Source organism: Rhipicephalus microplus, chromosome 5 (assembly GCF_043290135.1).
Source record: "Rhipicephalus microplus isolate Deutch F79 chromosome 5, USDA_Rmic, whole genome shotgun sequence".
In the NCBI taxonomy this organism is placed as follows: domain Eukaryota; kingdom Metazoa; phylum Arthropoda; class Arachnida; order Ixodida; family Ixodidae; genus Rhipicephalus; species Rhipicephalus microplus.
In genome coordinates this window covers 124,266,277-124,289,028 of record NC_134704.1, presented here as the reverse complement: position 1 = coordinate 124,289,028, position 22,752 = coordinate 124,266,277, and the positions used below count along the sequence as shown (strand labels likewise).

Genomic DNA, 22,752 nt, shown 5'->3' with positions numbered 1-22,752 from the left:
GACGCGTTCTCAATAAAAGAAAAAAGAAATACTACCGGGAGGCAACCTTTGCCCAAACGTCCACACGTCCTAAAGCGTCCGTTTCGCTCAGATCATCCATCCGTACCAAAAATAGCTATGCTGAAGTGTACTAGTAGCTTTGCGACGCGTGCCAGCGTAGCATGGCTGTAACCATATATAGAGTTTCCTAAACTTCATGCCTGTAACAGCGCGTGGGTTGCCTACGCTCCCCCCGAGAAAACATTGCGGCCGGTGCTTTATCAAGAGACCTTAGCGGCCGGCCAACATGGAGGAGGGTACGACGCGTGTTTCGCTCCAGTCGAGCCGTGGTGTTCCACAACTCTCCAACACGGCGGGAGTGTGCGACCTTCGCCCAAGTTCTGCGGACAATAAGCGACGCTTGTCTGCCTTGCCCACCGCTTTCTTCGATTCCGCTCCTATATACCGATAACTTCTACAGCTACCACATTGGTCTGCTTAGTCACTGAGTGTGCGCGTGAGTCGTCGGGTTGGAAATGCACGACCAAGCGTCAGCGTGGACGTATGCGGCAAAATACGTAGCTCAAGCTGTCTTGTATGTTAGTGTGCAGTAAACAGTCAACTATTTCGGTAAGAACACGTTTTACTTTCGTGTTATGACCGATTCCTAGCGTCGTCACGCCGGCTATAATAAGCATAAGCGGTGTATGCATAATAATGTAATAATCATAAGCGGTATATGCTTATATTCGTTGCCGTGATTGGGCTCACTGAATATCCTAAACCCGCACCCTAGATCCATTCCAACAAAATGAACCACTGAATGGAGTTATACATATTTAACAGCTCGGTGAACGTATGAAAGAGGAGAAGATGTTACCAGGTCGTCATAAATCGAGTTTGTATTCCTCTGAGTGCTTCGAGTCCATGAACGACCATCATGATTGTGGTAACATTCAGTACCGCCACAGGTTAGCTTGTGCTCGTATTTTGAAGGTATCGCGTGACTAGGTGTGTGGTGCAGGTTTTAAAGTAACCACCAGAAAAGAGGAAACGGTCTTCCTGGTGGATCTTGCTCTAGTCTTCGTAGAAGTCCCAATAAAGAAAAAAAGGGCGGCTATGACAGTTTCCACTGTGTGTAACGAAAAATAGTAAGAAAAAAAAACTTTCGACAAAGTGGATGCACAACGGCGTCAGACGTGCCGAATACAGTAAAATACCACATAAAAGAACTCCAGTTAAACTAAATATCCAGTTGTACGAACTGAAAATTCGTCATTGGACCCAGTGCTACCGCGCTTCAGTCTAGAAGAAAGAGTACAAAGTAAATCTCAGTTCTACAAACATATTTTGTGACACCATTCAATGCCTCGCACGTCATATTAATCAAAAATTGCCGCAAAGACTGGGTACAGACAGCGCGTGACTACCAATTGTAACGTTGGTTAAGAAAACAACACGATTTTTTGCCGAAGGAGCATTGATGCACTTCGAAAAAGTGAAGTCCTTCACTGCAGTGCAGAGTATTGTGTTGGAGAAGGTCTGTGAGAACTTGGACACTGTGACTCAATTCATGACCATTGCATTCATAAGTGCACTATAGTGCGGCAAAATATTGCTGCATTTCTTAAAACATGCTGAAGAAGCAGTAATTACCATTCGAATAAGCAGCTCTACATATAAAGAGATTTAAATTTCATTTAATCGACTGATGTTTTATTTAGCGCCTGATAACAAGTTTCAGCATACCTATTTCAGTTTAACGAACTTTGGTGTTAGCGAACTTTTTCCCGGGGTGTTTTGAAGTTCGTTCAAGGGAAATTTCGCTGTATCGTGATAGCTAGACGCGTAAGGAAATGCTCTGGAAAGTGCATGTTCCTAATATCGCGGCTGAAAACTAAAGAAATGGAATACAGTCGACTGAGAAGAAAATGAAAAAAAAAAAAGATGGTCAGCGCCTTCGAGTCGTACTGCACAAATGCGTGCGTGACTTTATAGGATTATTTTTTCCTATAGTTTTTCGGCGCTGTGTTTCTTCGTTGGTAGTGTCTTTTTTTTAGAATTTTCCTTTATTGCTCAAGTATTGTTCCTTGTGAAGACAGAGTAGTTCACGCACATCAAACATGTGAGCGTAAAATGAACCACGCGAAGCGGCGAGCTCCTGTCCGTACAAGTTATAGCGGCACGGAGCGCACCCAGTTCACGACCGCAAGGATTGTCAGTCGCGCCGCTTCCTCAATCATTCACGGACATTGTTTGACGCACCAGCTCGTTGTTTAACCTGGTAAGCGCAGGCCTGCGGGAGTTATGCGGGATGTGACGCCGCGAAACCGACTCTTGTTGCAACAGTGATGTGACCCTTCTGCTGGACTATAGTAATTGGGAAAGGGCTCCCGAAAATTCTTACTTTCTTTTTTTTTCGTAACGCGAACCTTTTCCAGGCAATATCAGCTTCGCTTGGGTGGATGTGCGGGACTTGGACTACTGGCACATGTACTTTACATTATTTACTCGATCTTGATCGCTCTCCGATCGACACGCTGACAAAGCTTTACGGCGAAAGCTGTCCATGGCTATAAGAAATGAAAAAAAAAAAACTGTCCAGCAGTGGTGTCACAAGTGGTCTCCACTGGCTGTGCTATTAGTTACGTCGTTCTCAGGGTCGTACTAAAGCACGCGCTATTGGCTCCGTTCTGAGTGACGTCACCCATCCCGTCACAGCCGGGGCGCCGAGCACGCGCGCATCAGTTTCTACCGAAACTTTGCACATGAGAATCTTCCACATGAAACCTTCCACATTTCGACCAACTGGCGTTCTTTAACGCGCACTGAAATGGCACAGTACACGCGCCTCTACCATTTCGCCTCCATAGAAATGCGACCGCCGGGATCGAACCCGTGACCTTCGGTTCAGCAGCCGAGCACCCTAGCCACTGATTTACCGAGGCGGACTTGTACAATATTGCCAATGATCTTAATTTTTTTCTTTCTTACTCTGCGTAGCCACCAACACCCCATCTTTACGTTTGTCCTACGGCCCCCGTTGAGACAGAGCCATGCAACTCGGCCTTCCGCCTCATAAGGAGGCCGACTTCTGATATAGAGCAATGTCATGGTATAAGGGCATTTTACACCAGTCCTTACACTGTGGACATGGGTCCTCGTACCCGGAAGCTCTCTTAGCGCAAAGTTTGCCAAACTTTATATGCTATTATGAGTTTATTTCCTTTCCGTCTGGAAAATTTCTGAATCCCACATAAAGGTCCCGCAGAGAAGTAAAGAACGCCCGTGAAACACCTTGATAAAAACTTCATCGTAAAATGACTAGAGATGTCAACGAGATCAATAATTGTGGCTATTGCAGTTATGAAGAATGTGTAGAATGACATATAGAAGAGGTCGTGAGTCGAAGTTGCTGGTGAAGAAGCGTATAGGCATACCGAAAACCCCGCTCCCGTAATGCGTCGGCGATAAAAAGTGTGAGGCCCATGGGACGGCTTTACGCTCTCGAATAGTAGAGTACCAAGTAATCTGAATTGTTGACCACTTCTTCTAAAACACGCATGTCGTAGCTAAGTTCATAAAGGGTGCTTACCAGCGCAGACGACAGGGCAGGAGGGGACAGGAGAAAAGACGAGACAGAGCGCTGAACTGCCAACAATTTATTTCTTGTGAAGGTAATCGTCCCCTCCTGCCCTGTCGTTTGCGCTGGTAAGCACCCTTTATGATGTTATACCAACACGCCCAATCCCACTGTCTCTTGCGTAGCTAAGTTCATCGAGCACAGCATTGGGCAGGAACGGCTTTTTGCTCTCCCAAAGTAGAGTGCAGTAGTAAATACTCAAAATCGTTAAACACATTTTTTCTAAACCTTTTTGGCTTTCTGCTCTGCCATAGTAGAGTGCTAAGCACTCTGAATCATTGAACTATTTTTCTTTACGCACAATGCCTCTCCTCTTTGGCTTTCGCTCAACCTACATGGAGACAGGACGTGGGCTGTTCGCATGCAAGACTGGTCTTTACCGTGACTTCATACGCGTACAGTGGCGGCGGCACTGTTTAACGGAAGTACCATGACTAAAATATATGGATGATGTATCACGAAACTTGGAACGAAAAGTGTCGGAATCCGATACACACTGCCACAGGCATCAACGCTCGCCGACGATACTAGCGCGACTAGGGGAGAAGGGGCTAAATAACCAAAACTAAACTAAGTATATATATATTTTCCTCACATTGTCGTAATTTTATTTATGTTGAAGATAAATAAAACATTTTATTACGGTTTATCTGACACCTGGCTAAATGGTTAATGATCTCAATTTTTGGTCGAGTGCATGCGATAAATGCAGGGTCTTAAATCGCAGATAGCCACCACAAACCAGACTATCACCGATCTTGGAAATCGTATTGCTGACTTGGAAAATCACTGCCAAAATCTTCTAACCCTTCGAGCGGAAGTAGATGCAATAAATACTAATACCACTGAGCTAACGCACCGTGTGTACGACATAGACGGGCGTCTCGATGTCATCGAGAACCGTTCCCGGCGTGACAATCTAATATTCTACAATCTCCCTGACACTAATCCTAAGGAAACATACACTCAGTCAGAAGAAATAATAATCCAGCACTGCCTTGAACGACTTCAACTCACAATCGAACCGAAAGACATAGAGCGTGCACACCGCCTAGGGCGGCACACCAATAACAACAAACGGCCTATAATAGTGCAATTTTCGTCTTTCCAACTTAAGAATCTATCCTTTCAAACGGCCCAAAACTAAAAGGTACTAACTTTAGCATTGGCGAAGAATTCACACACCCTGTTAGAATAGCCCGAAAAGAGCTCGTTGCTTTCGCTAGGAGCAAATCTGTGCCATTTTCACTGCGCTTCCAAACTTTGCACATCGGCTCTAAGCGATACATTTACGACCACGAAGCAGGAATTGTCAAAGAAAAAACATAGGGATCAGTACGCCGACGGCAAGCGCGCCAACAGCCACGTACAAGCACTAAAGCTAAGCTTTCGTTTTCGGTAATTTATACTAACACCCGCAGTTTTCTTCCTAAGCGCGTGCCCCTGTCTAATCTATTAAAATCATCTGGCAGTAGTATACTTTTATTGACCGAAACGTGGCTTACTGACGACATTTCGGATACAGAGGCTCTGGCTGACTTGCCGCACTTTAATCTTTTTCGTCATGACCGTGAGAACGCACGGGGTGGGGGAGTACTCATCGCCACTAGCAAAGAGCTATCTTGCTCCCTTATCAACATTCCTTCACAACTTGAAATATTATGGGTATTGTGCCGTGCCCCACCCGAAACAGTATTACTTGGCGTATGCTACAGGCCCCCTCGCTCTGATCCAAATTTCGCCCGCGAACTGAATGAAGTGCTGTCTACGCTTATTAATAAACACCCATCCGCACATATCCTCCTCTATGGCGGGTTTAATTTCCCGAATATTGACTGGATAAACGAAACACAACTAATTACAGGAAATGCCGAAGCAAGAGAATTTGTCGATGTCTGTCTGAACTTTAACCTTACGCAACTGGTGTCGGAACCAACTCGTGTAACTAGTGAATCTTCGAACATTTTAGATCTTATACTAACAAACAGCCCCGAAAGCTTAGAATCTATCTCCTACTTACGTGAAATCAGTGATCATAAAGTCATTCATACTACATTAAACTTCATCCCTAAAACACGCCACATTTCCAGCAAAACAATTCATATGTACAACAAAGGTGATTATGAAGCAATCAATAATGAACTGCGAGATTTCCTGCCTGAGTTTGAATCCAGTTTCGATTCCAGATCTCTTAACAGTAACTGGTTAGTCTTTAGGGACAAAATATCCGAGTTAACTAATACATATATCCCAAAGATGAACTTACCTGCTAACCAAAATAAACCATGGTTTTCGAAACTTTTAATAAAGCAGGAAAATAATAAGAAACGTCTCTTTCGTACTGCGAAACGTAATGGTACTGCGTGCGCATGGGAGAAGCACTATGCTGCAGAAGACGCATATTATGCTGCAATTCGAAGTGCAAAACAGACGTTTTATCGCATTGACTTACCTAAAATTCTAACAAATAACCCCAGAAAGTTCTGGGAAGTTATAAACCCGCAACCGCCGCGCGAAATAACGCTTACTGACCAATATGGTGAGGAAGTTAGCGACGGCGATTGTGCCGACGTTTTTAACATCGCGTTCTGCTCTGTGTTCACAAAAGAAGCCGATTCGCCACTTCCCTCGCCACCTACTACGACGTTACCGATAATGACTCCAGTGGAATTTTCTGTTGCTGGAATTTCGTCCCTTATCGACAGACTTAAACTTTCACCATCGGCTGGCGTTGACAACATTAACTCTAAACTGTAAAAAAACACTAAACAAATTATTGCAGTGTATTTGTCGATGCTGTTTTCATTGTCGCTTAAAACAGGAATGCTGCCAGAAGACTGCAAAGTGGGAAAGGTCATTCCGGTCCACAAATCAGGTAACAAACAGTCACCCCTAAATTACCGCCCCATTTCACTAACCAGCGTCTCATGCAAAATCATGCAACACGTCATATACACTCACATAATAAACTTTCTGGACGCTAACAATTTCTTTCATTCTTCCCAGCATGGATTTCGTAAATCTTTATCTTGTGAAACACAACTAGCTACATTTACTCATGATTTGCACGCTAATCTTGACCGTAACTTCCAGACTGATGAAATCTTTCTAGACTTCGCTAAAGCTTTTGATAAGATACCACACAAACGCCTGTTACTAAAACTTGCCCAGTTGAATCTGCACCCCAAAATTCTTGCATGGATTTCAGAATTTCTTGCTAACCGTTCCCAGTTTGTCGATATTAGAAATAAACATTCCAGCTCCCTCTCGGTAACATCGGGAGTCCCCCAAGGTTCCGTCCTCGGACCCCTTCTGTTCCTAATATATATAAACGATTTACCCATGCATGTATCTTCTCATATCCGCATGTTTGCCGACGATTGTGTTCTATACCGCAAAATTACTAACCCCTCTGATCAAACTGCGCTTCGAAATGACCTTCATCGTGTACAGCAATGGTGCGACCTGTGGTTGATGGAGCTTAACCCCTTTAAATGCAAACTCGTTTCTTTTCAACGCCAGCATAATCCCTTGCATTTTTCTTACGTAATAGCTAACTCTACTCTTGAACAAATTAAATACTATAAATACCTAGGCGTCACCTTATCCAGTGATCTTTCATGGCGCACGCATATCACGAACGTCATATCATCAGCGAACCGATCTCTGGGTTTTTCGAAGCGTCATTTGCGTCATGCCACACCTGACATCAAACTTCTCGCCTATAAATCTTTAATCCGAACTAAACTAGAATATGCAGCTCCCATATGGAGCCCGCACCAGGTATACTTGATAAATGAATTAGAGTCTGTGCAAAACCGCGCCACTAGGTTCATACATTCTTCATATTCATATAACATAAGCATATCATCCCTTAAACGTGAAACTGGTCTTTCGAATCTTTCAGTGCGCCGCCGCATTACCAGTGTTTGTTTGCTACACAAGTTCTTTCACAGCCCTCTCAATCAAGCACCCTACATCGTCCCACCGACGCGCATATCTCACCGCACTGCCCGCGCGTTTCAAATTGCCCGTCCACATGCTCGCACTACTTCTTTTTCTGCCTCTTTTTTCCCCCGTGTAGCAGTGGACTGGAATGGCCTTCCCTGTGACGTTCCAGCCATCACGTGTCCATCAACATTTAAAGAGAAGGTCACCACGCACATTTCCATTTGAAAACCTGTGTACATTTATCTGTAACCCACCCCTTATGTAATACCCCCTACATGGGGGTCTTTAAGGTATTAAAGTGATGTGATGTGATGTGGTGATAAATGGCGAGGGGGGGGGGGGGGGCGTTTCCAGGCAATCTGCTAACCGAGCTTGTGTTTACTTCGGCGCATTGCCGGGTCGACGAGGTGATGTGTTCAAAAAGTTGGATGATTTGAAGTACAATGTACTCCATTATGGGAGAGAACTACTAAGCTGTCCTAAAACGTGCTAAACAGTTTGAGTGGAAGTGTCTCACGTATTGGTGTGTCTCACGTATTGATTACGTGACGTCACATCACGACATCATACGGAATTATCTGAGCGTGCAAAGTGGCGGTTATCATAGAGACACTGCTCGTCGCGCAATGGGCTGCTTTGTTCTTGACGGTAAAACTTAAACGTGTACGAAAATATTATGGATGAACACATCGCCATGCTGATTTGAATGCATTAGTTTCGTTGACAGTCACGACCTCTTATACGGCACTCAACCCAGGAAACTATTTTACTAAGCGAAATTACAATTCATAAACAGACTCCAGCCGACAAGCAAGTGTGCTTTTGCCCGGAGGAACTCAGTATACCAGTACTTAACTGAGCCGGAGTTCCAGTAACTCCGGCTCAGTTAAATTAGGGAATACTGAGTTTGAGCCCTATTACCGCACAAGTTCACATAGAGCAAGCTGTTGCTAAATCTAAGCATGAGCGAGCATTAAGCAAAGCACATACAGCATATTTTGAGCATGCATGATTTACTTTAGCGACATATTTTAGTACCTGTTCCATAGTAGTACCTGTTCCATAGTAGTACCTGTTCTATAGTACCATAGTTAGTACCTGTTCGCTTCGATACAACTTCATCACGCCTTCCACTTTGTGGCAAAACGGTGACTGACATGACGCCTTGCGCAGGTGCCTGTTAATAACAAGAGTGTGAAGTTGCGCCTGTTGGTAATACATAACTAATAGCGCTCTCCCTTGTCCATTCCCTTGTTTTGTGTCTCAGACTTATTAGGCGCTAGGCTATTAGTTATACCTGGTAATTAAGAGCTAGCTTCTGGGGCGTTCATTCGTAAATTAATTAAGTGTTGGCTTCTGGGGCGTTCATTCGTAAATTCATCCTGTCACTGTATGGTGCGAGAGCGAATTGTTATCGGAAAGAACTGACAAGCCTTCACGTCGACCACATAGATCATACCGGATCATCGGTCCCGTGGTAGCATGCGTGGAATTCTAGTATAATGTGCATGCATTGCCCGTACACCTTGCCAGCCTTTGGCTGTATAGTTCATGGCACTGGCGTGTAAAAGTCGGTGTACGCGTCAAAGCATGCAGAGAGCAGCTGTGATCGCAGCTGCGTGGAGCGCGAGCCCATGAATGCGATGCTCTCTCTATGGGAGCCCTAGGTCTGAGCGTAGCGAACTATTGTAATTACCACCGGCAGGTGTAATCTATACCCAGGTGAAGCATGCGCGCTGCTCGTTGGTGGTATGAGTTACATGGGAAGAAAATTGCGAAACCCTTAAGCTTTTCCCTAAGGAGATGAACTCGTCAGTACTATCCTGTCCCTATAGGGACAGAATAGTAAAGTGTGTACTTGAATTACTTCGTGCATATTTTTTTGTTATGTCATGTTTCTCGAGAAGCTTAAATTGCGCATTTCTACAATATAAGCGATGAAGTTGAAAGTGGCTTGTGTCAGTGAAGCTTCCTCATATTGATTCATTCTGAGTAAAGGCTATCAGGTGTTAACCCAAGAACAATCATGCGCTTGAAATGTTTTCGAGCTTGCCATGCACCCACTACGTCGTGCTAAGGGAATAGGCGCAGTAACGTACGCATGGGCTTTTTGTAATGGGTTGGTGGCTTTAAACCACGAAGACGTTATGATAATCACATGTTGTGACGCCTGATCGCAATGTACGCTTGTACCAGGCAAAATTACTGCGGTATTACATGTTGTATTGTGAAGCGTGCATTCAGTACGTGTATGTCTGTAAAGCATGAACGTTATTTTTGCTGCATTCCCAAGCAGAGGAAATGATTTTCACTGTATTTCGAAGCGGAAGTGTGGCTATGCACAAGCATTCAAAGGCTTGCTTGTGCAGCAGCTATGTGGTTATTGTCGTTAAATGAATGCATCACTACGTCACAGGAAATATAATAATTCTACCGAATAATTTGCTGTAAGATCGGACCTAAATAATCAATTTAATCTATTGATCGATCGGTCTTTAAGCGGTTGATGTGACTCCGATAAAATTTAGTGAATAGTTCATTAACTCACGCTCACATTGACTGACCAATATTGTTAAACTACACTTTCGCGGGTGAGTATACGGTCATTCCAGTGACGCAGGCGGCGCCGTGAAGCCGTTCTCCGAAGCTATCACATGGTGATAAAACTGCGACGCAGTTCGGTCTCTATAGTCATGAACCAATGAACGCGTCTTCACGCTCTGCGACGCTGACGTAAGCGCTCGCGACATCACCGTCTCGTCCGCCATTTCGACCTTCCGCTGCGCCGCCTATAGTCGCTGGAATGATCGAATGTACCTTCTTGCGTGCTCCTTCTTCGAGAAGCCGTAGCAGGCGCGAGCTTTCGTGCAGGCCCTCGTGCACCGTCCCGGGGTGGGAGTACGTGGAGCGCGCTCAGTAGTCACGCACCAGAAGTCGCTTTATGACCGTCAAGTTTACAAGAGCGCACTCCGCCACCTAGAGTGTGCTCGAACTCCTTATGGTGTCATCCGTTGGCAGATTCGGAGCACTTCCGGTTATACTTTCTGCTGCTCCATGTGGAGCAAGTCTCCTCCATTGGCAGTGCTCCCTGTATGTTCCATTGGCAGATCTAAAGCATCTCTGTCTCGAGATCCACTCCACGGAGCTCTACTCCGAAAAAATCGGCGGAGTCAACCGGAAGTCGCAAGTGCCCCGTGTCTTGAAACCTCTTGAAACGGTGCAAACTTTGGGCGCGCCAACGGATGCGAGTCGGGTCAGAGCTCGCGATTTGCTAGCGTTACGTCGCTGTGCCCAGCGTGCCCACTCAAGCAAGAAGAGAGACGTGCGCATCGCGTTCCATTCTGATCCTGCCATTTGCTCCAGAGGGAGCGCGTGTGTTCCATCGGTGGATTCCCTTCTGTTGCCCTCCGCCAGAGTGGAGTGCTCCGGCGCAGAGTTCGTGGGTCACCCAGAATCTGCCAATGGATGACGTCATGAGATAAATACGCCTGGTGCCACTTGAACGGGCAGAATGCTAGAGTAGAGAGGTGAGGGAAAGGGGGGCAAAAGGCAATATAAATATTGTCTGATTATACTCTATTGCTTTATACTCTTCACAAAGTGAATCTCAGGCGTCCTCTCAAGATTTTGAAAATAATTTTTTTATTCGTGCGAACATTGCAATGACGATGCCATAGCGCAACTCTAGCGTCTCGATACACGAGGGAAGCGGGTGGTCATGTGACTTTCTTTACTACGCGCCGGCTTCTTGCTCAATATCGTTCTCGCTTAAAAAATGTAAGGCTTTCACCTTGATACGCTAGCGCACTGCATTTTTTGGGTTGGTATCACTGCCTCAGCTTGAAAAAGTTCTGTTGAAGAAAGCGGACTTTTTCGTCCTCTTTAAGCACGAGATTACATTGAATGAAAAAAGGGGTTCACGCGAAATGCACTTTAAAAACAGTAAACAAGAACAAAAAAGCGCGATCAGTACACTCAACAACAGTGTGCAAAAAAAAAAAAACTTACTTTTTTCTTGAAAATAAGTTCGTTACATAGAAAAATTCATTCTGAAGGTTCATTCCTAACACTATATCTATTTCAACACAATTTTTTTACTTTGTTACAAACTATATTTCGTAACATCCGAGTTCGTTATATCGAGATTTGAGTGTATGTTCCTTTCTATTTATTTATTTATTTAAATAACCTAAAGGCCCGAATGGGCATTACATAGGGGGGGATAGAGTGGGGTTATGATCACAAGTACGGTACAGAACACAAATGAAGGCAGAGATGGTATATATGTCTACTGCATCGAGAAACTGAAAGTGCAATCCAGAAATAACGCCAAACAACAATAGATTACATTGAATGAAAAAAAAGGGGTTCACGCGAAATGCACTTTAAAAACAGTAAACAAGAACAAAAAAGCGCGATCAGTACACTCAACAACAGTGTGCAAAAAAAAAAAAAAACAGAGAGAAACATAGAAGAAGAAGAAGAAGAAAAACAAAATAAAGATTTATGCGTCATCAAAGAACTTCAAGAAAGGTTTTGAGTGCATGTTGAAAAGATGATGAATCGGACAGTTCTGCGATGTGAGCAGGTAACGCGTTCCATTCTGCGATTGCAAGGACTAAAGGAGAGTTTTTATATCTTTCTGTTTTAGCGAAAATTGCTTTAACTTTGAAAGTGTGGTCTACCCGGGCGGAGATATGAGGTGGTGGAATGATATGAAGCTGGGAAAACGGCGTGCTACTGTGGTACAGCGAATGAAAAAAAGTTAGTCGAGCCAACTTTCTGCGCATGGCAAGCGAGGGAAGATGAAGTGAATTCTTTAAAGAAGATACGCTTTGGTAACGTGAGTACGAGGACGTGATATTGCGTGTTATTTTCGAAAGATCAGAACGTTGGCCAGTTATTAAAGGGTTAAAGTAAGAACTTTTGCTGTCTCATTTTTTCTTCGTGCAGCAAAAGACTGGAATGACCTCCCCCACCATATTGCAGCAATCACCTGTCCATCAACATTTATGCATAGCGTCACAAGCCATTTTTCAAGCTAATTCATGGCTTTTTTGTACGTTTTTTTAACCCCACCCCTTATGTAATGTCCCCCTGGGGACCTTTAAGGTAATAAAATGAAATGAAATGAAAGCATTAATTAGATCCACGTTCTTTCGCTCCCGTAATATTTAATTTGTTCTTTTTTTTTCGGCTATACGCATCCGTGGGCGAATAGCAGTGAAACCAGTACAGAGCTGTCGTATTGTAGAGCATGCATTGTGGAATTGCACTTGATGAACCGAAAGCCACCTGGCGTCTCCGTAATTACTAAGCTTCAAGTTACGGCGTCTTTTTTATTTTCGTGTACCTGCTGTCGCGGTAATTAGGTGAGCAGGGGAAACACACAAACATGGTCATTTATAACGACAACTACACATCACATAAAAGGAAGCGCAGGCAAATAGGACTATTAATCTTGAAACAATTTCCGAAACAAAACCTTAAAAATTTTTGCGTGTACTCGAACGCGTTGGTCTCAGAAACGACAATGGAATGCAGTTGTGGTCACCTGGTTGTATGAAAGCAGAGGGCGGATTTTGCTTTTGCGTCTGAATGTGTTCGCTGAATTCTGACAGTGCGCGCGTCAGTCTCGTTCAGCGTTTTCGTTGTACCATTGACGTGGCAGTGAGAACGATTAATCTCAGTTTTAGGGCACGACGAAAAAGCCACGCGTGACAACACCAGAATGACATTTAATTGGTGCTTCGAGACGTGAAATCAAGATCACGTGTAACATGACGTCATCGATCAAAGAAATGTGTTCCAAATTGTGACCACGCACACGGGTGGGTCTGAATAACATTCCCAGGGTTGCAACATGCGGGAATTCACGGTCTGGGAACGACCGATGCCTTAGAACAGCGGAAGTTCACAGCACGCGTTTCTGAGGTGGCGGGACTGGTTCTACTCAGAGGCAAATCGTATCTTTTCAGAAATGTGAACACTTAAACGAGTAGGCGCGCTTACTCCATGTAATACTAGAAAGCGTAACCTCAAACGCAGGCATTAGAGAAGGCGACAAACACCAGCGCTGTCTGCATTGGAGGTCGAGCTTTTTAGTATGTTATGTTTCTTTCTTTTTCGTATTCTTTCGCTTTCAATGAACCAATAAATAAAAAACAGTATTGATAAATAAAAACAAAATCCCGAATGCCTTACTTCGCTTTATTGTATATGCTGTATTCACATGTTCGCGTCTAACATTCGCCTAAGTTGTTTCGTAAAAGTGCGTTCACGAAGAGAATTGAACATAATGGCGTCAACATTTTCCCCCTTTCAGAAGAATAATCAGCAAGGGGACACCTGTGCATTCGCATAGCACGCAGGTTGCGCAAGCGGGTGAAATGTAACGACGGTTAGTTAATAGAGATCCAGTGCGGTGTCGTGGGTACCACGAAACATCAACTGTAGAATAAGATGGGCTTCAGAGCTACTCGCATCTAGACTATTCCACACACAAGATGGAATAGATAAAAAAAAACGCTTGCTCAAAAGCCCCATCATGCAAGGAGTCTAATCACGTGCCTTCTGCGAGGACTGTGTCCAGTTACGGACAAATAAATAAATAGGATCATGCACTGATTGGCAAGGTCGTGCAGTCGAATTTAGTTGTAACATGATAGCACCAAGACTCTAAATTAGTTGTATAGGAACACTTATATATGCATTACACGCATGTACGTCACCACTAACCACCCTTATTACATATCACGAATAACGTGAAAGAACGAAATACCACTCCCATAACCGATGGCACACAACCGCAAAAACACGCGTTTAGCTCCCGAAAAAGAAAACAACAAGAACAACCAAGAAGTGTTCATTTCGAGATAAAAATTTTCAGTCGCTACTAAGCGCTCGTCCTGTGTTCTTTCCGAGCCTTCGTACTTATTGGCACTTGTTTTATTATTAACTTATACCAACATGCCCAACGGGCAGTCATCGATGTTCCTACTAGCTGTAGCAATAAAAAAAAACCCGGCTTTGAGTGCCGGCCATCTGACTTGTGCAAAAATTTCATAGAAACACGTATATTTTAATGCTTAAAACGAAATCTAAACGACGTTATCTAAGTGGCGCCACCTTTCGTCGTGACACAAACCTTCAAAGTCTCACCGTTCTCTTCGCATCGTGGCGCAACCGGTCAAACGCACGTGTTTTTCGCTGGTAACTGAAATTCGCGTTTTTTTTTCAAAAGATTTTTAAACAAACTGTTTTTGTGAATTATGCTTTCATAGTTGCTCTGCTTTTTATGCTACATTTCGAGTTTACAGCTTCACGTGGTGTGCAACAAATATTTTATCGTTGCGGAGGCCCCGACGTTTTCAGTTTGGTTTTAAAAACGATAAATGACACTGAATGAAGCGTGACCCATAAAAGTTAGTATTTAGTTCGCCATGGCCGGTAATTTGCTATATCAATGTTCGTTGTAACGAGGTTATTTCGATGGTTCTGTGGTTCCTGGGTAGGTATTAAAATTTCGTAAGTCCTCGGACACTCGTATAACTACGTGCCAAAACGCCATATTTGTAGGGTCAAACAGTACAATGCGTCTCGTGTGTTGTTTTGCGCGCCTATAGCGCATCACCGTAGATGCAGCTTCGGTGATCCTATAATAGCAGTTCTTGGTTTTGACGTAGAGAAGTGCGCTAGAGTGAAAAAAAAAAACATAATGGCCACATGGCGACTGTGCTTGGATGTGTGAGTGCGATATGAACTATATGCTTTTAACAGCAGAGCGGCTTGAGGCAGCCGCAAAAAAAAAAAAATATATTGGTGTCCGCGGGAAACCACGGCTGGTTATGCGCCACGGAAATTGGGCGAGCCCCACTACGAGTACAGCTGGTGAGAGCGTTGGGCTAAAACTGCTCTCGGTGATTTTGAGAAAGAAATAGAAAGAGAAAAACGGAGAGAAAAAACTTCATAGAAAGAAAGAAAGAAAGAAAGAAAGAAAGAGGAAGGGAAAAGCGAAATGAAATAAAGGTAAATAAAGATATAGAACGACAGGCAGGAAAAGAGAAAGAAAGAAAAAGACAGACATGAAAAAGAGATAGAAAAGCAAGTAACAAGAGGAAATAATAAATAAAAAGAGAACCAATTCAAATAGAGAGGGAGAGAGAAAGAGATTGAAGCACACAAAAGTGAGACAAAAACAGAGAGCAAGCTGGAGGTGACAGAAAGCGAGAAATGAAAGGAAACAAAAAAAGAGAGGGAAAGAGAGAAGCACACGAGAAAGAGAAAGAAATGGACATGCATCTACAGAAAACTGGTATAAAAACAGTGAGAAAGAAAGAGAATGAGAAGCAAGGAAGGGTACGCTCTCCGCTGTACCTTCAGGCTTTGCACAGCTAATGCGAAGCTGTGATCAACTTTTTTTTTTTAGAATCACTCTGTCGTGCCTTCATACATGCTGCAGTGACAAACGCAGGAATCGGCAGAAAAACGAAAAAAAAAGGGTGATTGCTGTTATTATTGCTCGCGCTGGCTCCGCTTGGCTGCTCAATGGCCTGCATGCTGCCTTCCATTATACATACAAACGTTTACCATATACGCATATACCTACACTGTTGAACGCATACCGTCAAATTGAGGATCGCACTGGCCACGGAGTTTTGGGAGGAGCAGGCCACATGTTCAATAATGGCTTCTTGTCTTAAACCGTGAAAACCGCGTTTCAGTTGCCACTCAGCATTATCCGCAAGATTTATGGTCACACAAGCAGCTGCAACTCTCTCCACGTTTGCGACATGCACCAAGATGTATGCAACTTAATTTAGTAATGTGTGATATTACGCAAACTGCTTATAGGTGTTGTATAGTTACCTCGGGTATAATTAACTTTCGTGGCAGCCAATCAACTTATGGCATTTTGGTCGCTGCTGCACGGGGACGAAGGCGTTGAAGTTTATTTTATTTATAAGCAATTAAAAATAAAAATAAAAAAAAATTGTGAGATTTGTGGCATGTTTATGCACGTTCTGACTGTTGGTCCTGTTGGGACTGTTGGTGATGGTTAACTGTCGCGTGATTGGCAAGCATTGCCAACCATGGTAGTCGTTCCCTCCGACCCTACCTTCGCTGGTCATCCCTGCTGCAATCTAAAATGTTCGGATATTATTTGTCATCGAGCAACTTACTTTACGCCCTCCCCTCCTCCACCCCTCGTCCATTCTGTATTTGTAGCCTTAGTAGAAAACGTGCCCAATTCAGCTAAGCTTCGTTGATCGGATTAGGTGACTGATGAGCTTTTTTTTTTTAAATTCTATGCTATTTAGGGGACGTTAGCGCTTTTATATATAGCGCCAGCTACGCCTTTCCACGGTATAGTATAATTCGTACAAATCGCAGGAATGAAAAAAAAATTGCATAAATTAACACCGAGCGAGAGTTGACGTAAACCAGTCAAACAATATAATTAGCACATATTCACGAAGCTCACTTTGCGACCCCGTAGTTGAGACACATAACAATATAGTTCACGTAAAATGCAGTCACACGAGCATTGCATATGCTGAAAATAGCACAACACATAACGACCAGTGACGTAGCACCGCTTGCATTTGCAGTCGCAGGAACACAGGGTAAGTCTAAAATGCAATAATCGTCATGGTACGATGTGGAGTGTGCGACAATCCTACACAGACCGTTCGTTCGTTCGTTCGTTCGTTCGTTCGTTCGTTCGTTCGTTCGTTCGTTCGTTCGCCTGTGCAGTAGACCACCTTTGCGGTTCGTGCTGATGTCTACGCGGGGGCCACTATTTCGGAGCTCAGATTTGCGTGTCGGCGCTCCTACAGTAGTTGTTGTTGTTGTTGTTCTCCTATTGTTAGTGGCGCATACCCACTGTGGGGGATCGGCCAAGAATCGAGTGGTTTCAAAATTCACTGTCCAGATTTGGAATGATGGAGGTTTAACTAAACATTACCGATAGCCTAGGAAAGTGTGGTGCTTAATGTAATGAATACAAATATTTGCATAAACGAATTTATTCTTATAATAGAGCAATATTCTGATTTTATACGTATATAAATATGTGGACCTGTTAGGATAATGAAACTGGTTGATTGGTCAACCTATTAGTTTCATCAATATAGTCCCGGACGGCCGCGCATACTGTCGCATTCGAGAAACCAGACATGGAAGCTCCAAAAGACACGAGTTGTGTCAGTGCATGCCCGCGTGTCGGAGCGCCGATGTCCGGCGCCGTTAGCGCGGCGACGCGTGGCCGCGCGTGCTTCTCCCACGAGCTGCGGCTGTTTTTTCTCATGGAACGTTGCATGGGACAACGAGGAGCAGAACCGTGCGCGACAAGGGAAGCGCACCAAGAAGACAATCTGCCCTCTTTCCACGGCTAGTCGGGCAGCCTCGTAGAGAAGCAGTTCAACACACCGCGCACACTGCAAACAGCGTAGCCTACACGCGGCAACAGAAGCGGTAGCCTTTGCGGTGTATTTCGTTGTACACGCTTGAGAAACGGAGCCGCAGAGAGCGGGTTCAGCCGTGTCGGTGAGGGTGCGTAGTTACGTGGCGCGTAAAGCCGCCACCGGCCGTTCTTAAAGGCCGCTCGTGTCGCCCTCCTCCTCTGTTCCGCCATACAGTGCGCGCGGGCCAGCCTCGCGTTAGCGTCCACCGACGTCGACGTCCGTTCAGTCCGTTTCTTCTCAGCCCGCGCTCCTTGGCGTTCGCGCCTTGCCGTGCCGCTCCTGCTTTCGACGTCCCCTGCACTGCCGGCCGTATTCAAGGAATCCCATTTTGACGTCTACATCACACCTACTGGAGTACGTTCGCTGTCCAGGAGCCCGCACGGACTTGTAGAGACAGCTGTCGGCTTGTTGTTGGCCTTAGCGGCGTCAACGTCCCTTCATCTACGGCGTTGTGGAAGTCGGACTGTTCCCGAAAGGGCACCGGGTGAAAACCCGCGTCTCTGTACTTGTCGGAAGACCCCGAAGCCTTTACCGTCCATTGTCAGCTGTGCCAATCGACGCATAGAAGTTTCCAAGTCTGTGGCTCCCATAGGAACAACACCGCGACTGGATTGCAGATTGGGAGGGAGTGTGTTGGACTCTGCTGAAACGAGTGCTTGTGTGGGGGCGTATCGTTTTTCGATACTTCCGGAAGTTGTGTCTCCTGGTCGACGGTGGACAGAGCTGTGTGAGAAGAACACGTCTTCTCAGACGGGCGAGTGCGTATGCGTTAATACAAAAGAAAAGAGGCAACAGGCGAGGGATCGTTGCTGGCCTCGGCGTAAGCGTCGGACCAACGGTTCCCGTTGACCATCTTCGTCTTCGCGTTGCGTTTTCGTTGTCTCGCTTTTGTGTGCGTGGGAGTGACAGCAGCGCAAGAAGAGATCCTCGCCTCGAAAGACGAGCGTGTAGAGTTTGCGGACGCGCGCGCTTCTTTCGTGTGTGCTGCCGTTTGCAGTGCGCGTGCGTGTGATTGATTGTTACCGACCACTGCCCACCGCTAGCATGGGTATTGCGAGCGGCAAGACTCAGTGCTGCGAACACTGTTCCAGGAACGGCGCCGTCGCAACCGGAAGCGGTGGATCAACGGGAGCTCTCATCGTCGGCTGCCCAAAGTTTGCGCGCAGGATGGACTACCTGAGGGACCCGAGGGTCTGCAAGGTGAGCTTCACTGAATAATCTTTCATCAAGTGCATGTGCGAACTTGTCATCAAAATCAGTCAAGAAACGAAGCGCGCCAGAGGACGGCTCATGCTGGTTCCTTGATCATGTTATGCGTGATGAAACACAGCCAAGGTAATCGATGGGGTGCATTGCCGGGGCTAAAGAGCTAGATCGTTGGTGCTAGCAGTTGTGTTATACGCACGGTAATTTCATACGCGGCATACGTATCACGCACTGCACATAATTCGTCATTCAACGTAAATTTATCCGAAACCTTTGAAATATCGGAACTGGGCAGTTTTTTTTATGTGTAAATCCCGCAGTACTGTCTAAACTATATGGATCCAAGAATGCACTGACATATGGTTTCAAACTTGACATGTGCATTTTTACACTACAACATAAAAAAATTCTATACGATTGATTCTAGGAAAATTATCGAATCGATTGGGCGGTAAAACGCACATGATTGACGTACGTGCTGAAAGGATGTTGGGACCGTTTTTGATGACTGACATTTCTTTCCACAGCTTGGACATTCACGATTGATTCCCAAACTGCGAAGTCCGAGTAATGGTAAATTATTACGGGGGCAGTTCAGTACAAACGATAGCAAAAATTTTGGGGCGCCACGATGTACGGCATTTAGTATGGAATGATGGCATTTTCGCTGAGTTACATCGCCGGATTATTGTGTCCTTATGCTGAGGCACGCATACGGACGTTACCTTAGAGGACTTCTGTGCAGCTTACCATGAAACGAACTCGTAAAGGCACTGATTTTTTTTTACGCGTGTAAATCACACGAGGTGGGAGTCAAGTGCACTACATTCAGCGTTGTATGGTCTTAACGCGGTAATGTCCGCTGTATCATATTTGATACATGGAATATAGTACATCAGTAAGGCTACATAAAGCTACTATAAGTGTCATCATAAGCAGCTATTGCAGATTTCTCATGTTATGAAGAAAGTACAGTAACTTATATGTTACACAATAGTAATTATTTTTATTTGCAATTAGTACTTATTAGGTTATGCCTCAAGAAAAACTTCATTCATAGCTTTCTTAAAATTAACTGTACAAGAAGAGTAAAAACAGCATTTCCTCGCAATTTTTCTTTAGGCATAACTGTTCCAGGGCATTAGAGTGAGCGCACTCAATGTCGATCGTCTCCGTTTGTTTCTGTCTGCATTGCCACATCAATGTGTGGGTTGTGGGGCGACCATGCAGTTAACTTCGCTTCATAAATCTCTCCCGTTCCCGTTCTTTCACTTTTGAAAAACGCGCTCGTGCATCTTGGGGTGTCAGTCTGACTTGTTATACAATTTGACCGCTCTGGTCGCCTTTCTTTAGAGGAAGTAAGGGCAAGCGGAACGTTACACCAAGACAACGCACTGGGGCGCAGCATGCTCGACGTATCCATGCATATACGCTTCTCAAACCGGCAGTTCTGTAAAACACAACCTTCGCAGTAGCCGGGCGCTGTAGATCTCGACGCTCGCGCCATTGACGTTGTGGACAAGTGCGGATTGCAGTGTGCCCACGCGTATGATGGCGAAAGATTTCAGACTCCTTGCTAGAAGCGTTCTCTTCAGGTTATGGTGGTGACATCGCTGTATTAGAGATTCTTACTCGGAACTTTACACCGCGTAGCTTCCGCGTAACCATGACAACGGGAGGGATACACGCCGCGATTATACATATAGCGTACTCTCCGGTCCTGACGCCCGTTCCGTTGTTCACGCGAATACGCATCGATTCTCGGAATTATCCGTGACCGGCCCGGCCCCGCATTGAGTCAATCGGATCAAGGCGGTGGCTTTTCTCCATCCGTCATCGACCTTGCCAGTAGTCTAGCCTTTGTTGCTACCTTGGCTCGCCGGTCGACCTGCATCCGGCGAACTAGCCGACGGCGACGCGCGCGCAAAGTAGAACGAAACCTGTCGAACCCTTTCGCTGGCGCTCTCCTTTCGCATAGAGCCGTTGATATAGGCGCGGCGGCTTGCGTTTACGCCTGACTCTGCGTAATAAACCTCGCCTGGCATCTGAAACTTATAGCGACACGTTTTTAGGTGACTTGTGTGGAAAGCGCGTTGAAGTCTGAAGGACAAATGTCGGCCGATGGAAACCTCTGTGGTGGAATTAACGGTGCAGAGATAGTAGTGCCTCTTTTGCGTATTCAATATATATGCGGCGGCGTTCGCTAGGAAGTGACTTTGTATGAATACTAATATTCCTCGAAGCGATGTGAATAACGGATGCGCGCAAAATAGCTCGGCGAACGACCGCCTGATAAGAAACGAAAGCTTATTTTGCCTTTGCGCGTTGTCGCGCCCCTACATAAACTTAAACGGGTCGCTCGGCACGCCCTCTCTTCAAGTAGCACTAGAGAAAAAATGTATTTTGTGCAATCACAGTTAGAAGAAATAAAAATGCATATGAGAATAGAAAGCTGAAAACATTTCATACATTTCCAATTTTCTACTTTAAATGATCATCATCATCATTCTATCAAAACGCGAACCTTCAAAAACGAACACTTAGCAAAAAACCTACATGGTAAACTTGGTTACTATTGGAACACAGATAACTGTGTCTTAGTTTTTGTGGTTGTTGTTTTGTGGTGTGACCTTTGATTGATTGATTTGTGGGGTTTAACGTCCCAAAACCACTGTTTGATTATGAGAGACGCCGTAGTGAAGGGCTCCGGAAATTTTGACCACATAAGGTTCTTTACCGTGCACCCAAATCTGAGTACACGGGCCTACAACATTCCCGCCTCCATCGGAAATGCAGCCGCCACAGCCGGGATTTGATCCCGCGACCTGTGTGCTGTGGCCTTTACTTGAATTTCAAAACGAAAGCGTTTTTAGTTTAACGTCATGTGCCTTGTGAAATCCCAGATACGTATAATCTGGGTAATTCGGAAAACTGAACACAAGGTCCTTCGCATTACTTCATATGTCATCTCTCTCTCGCGAACTGCCCGTGAATATGCGAACTAGCAAGGCCCCCGCAGGAGGCATCTTAATTTGTTCGCCTGCCTCTATAGTGCTTAGCGGATTGATAGAAAAGCATTATCAACGGTCCCGCGGAATAAAGACCCGTGCTCAGATATCCCATGTCGGGACGTCAATTCCAAGCCTGTCGGCTGCTTGACGGGCCTACTGCATACTTCCCAGAGCTGCGCAGGGTCCATGGCTTCCGACCTTGCCGAGTGAACATCGGGATTAATGTCTTTAGCTCTTAGCTTGCATTACCGCGGTACATATAAGAAGGCAAAGCATATGTATATATGTACTTATACACACATATGCTTATATACGTCTTACGTGTACGGCGCTAACAGAAGCTGTAGCTCATGGATGACGAACTCACCCGACTCATCACCATCACCGCTGTTCGCGATGAGTATGTTCCAACTAGCCCAATTCGCTACTTCACCTCACCCGAGCTACAACACTTCTGAATCGCCAACTCTGTAGCCTCGCATTGCGAGAGCACGTG

At 45.1% G+C, this 22,752-nt stretch overlaps 1 protein-coding gene across 3 annotated transcripts in view; it reads left to right on the top strand.

Moving 5' to 3' along the window:
* The window catches only part of LOC142817928 (NADP-dependent malic enzyme-like), a 141,152-nt gene that overhangs the window by 57,008 nt on the left and 61,392 nt on the right, over nucleotides 1-22,752 (top strand). For 2 of the 3 annotated variants that reach the window (XM_075895904.1, XM_075895905.1), the window contains exon 2: nucleotides 19,131-19,239. The exons of the other annotated variant lie outside the window; for it this stretch is intronic. In XM_075895904.1, coding sequence (XP_075752019.1) covers nucleotides 19,131-19,239 — 109 coding nt within the window. The remainder of the gene's footprint in view (nucleotides 1-19,130; nucleotides 19,240-22,752) is intronic. 3 annotated transcript variants of the gene reach the window in all.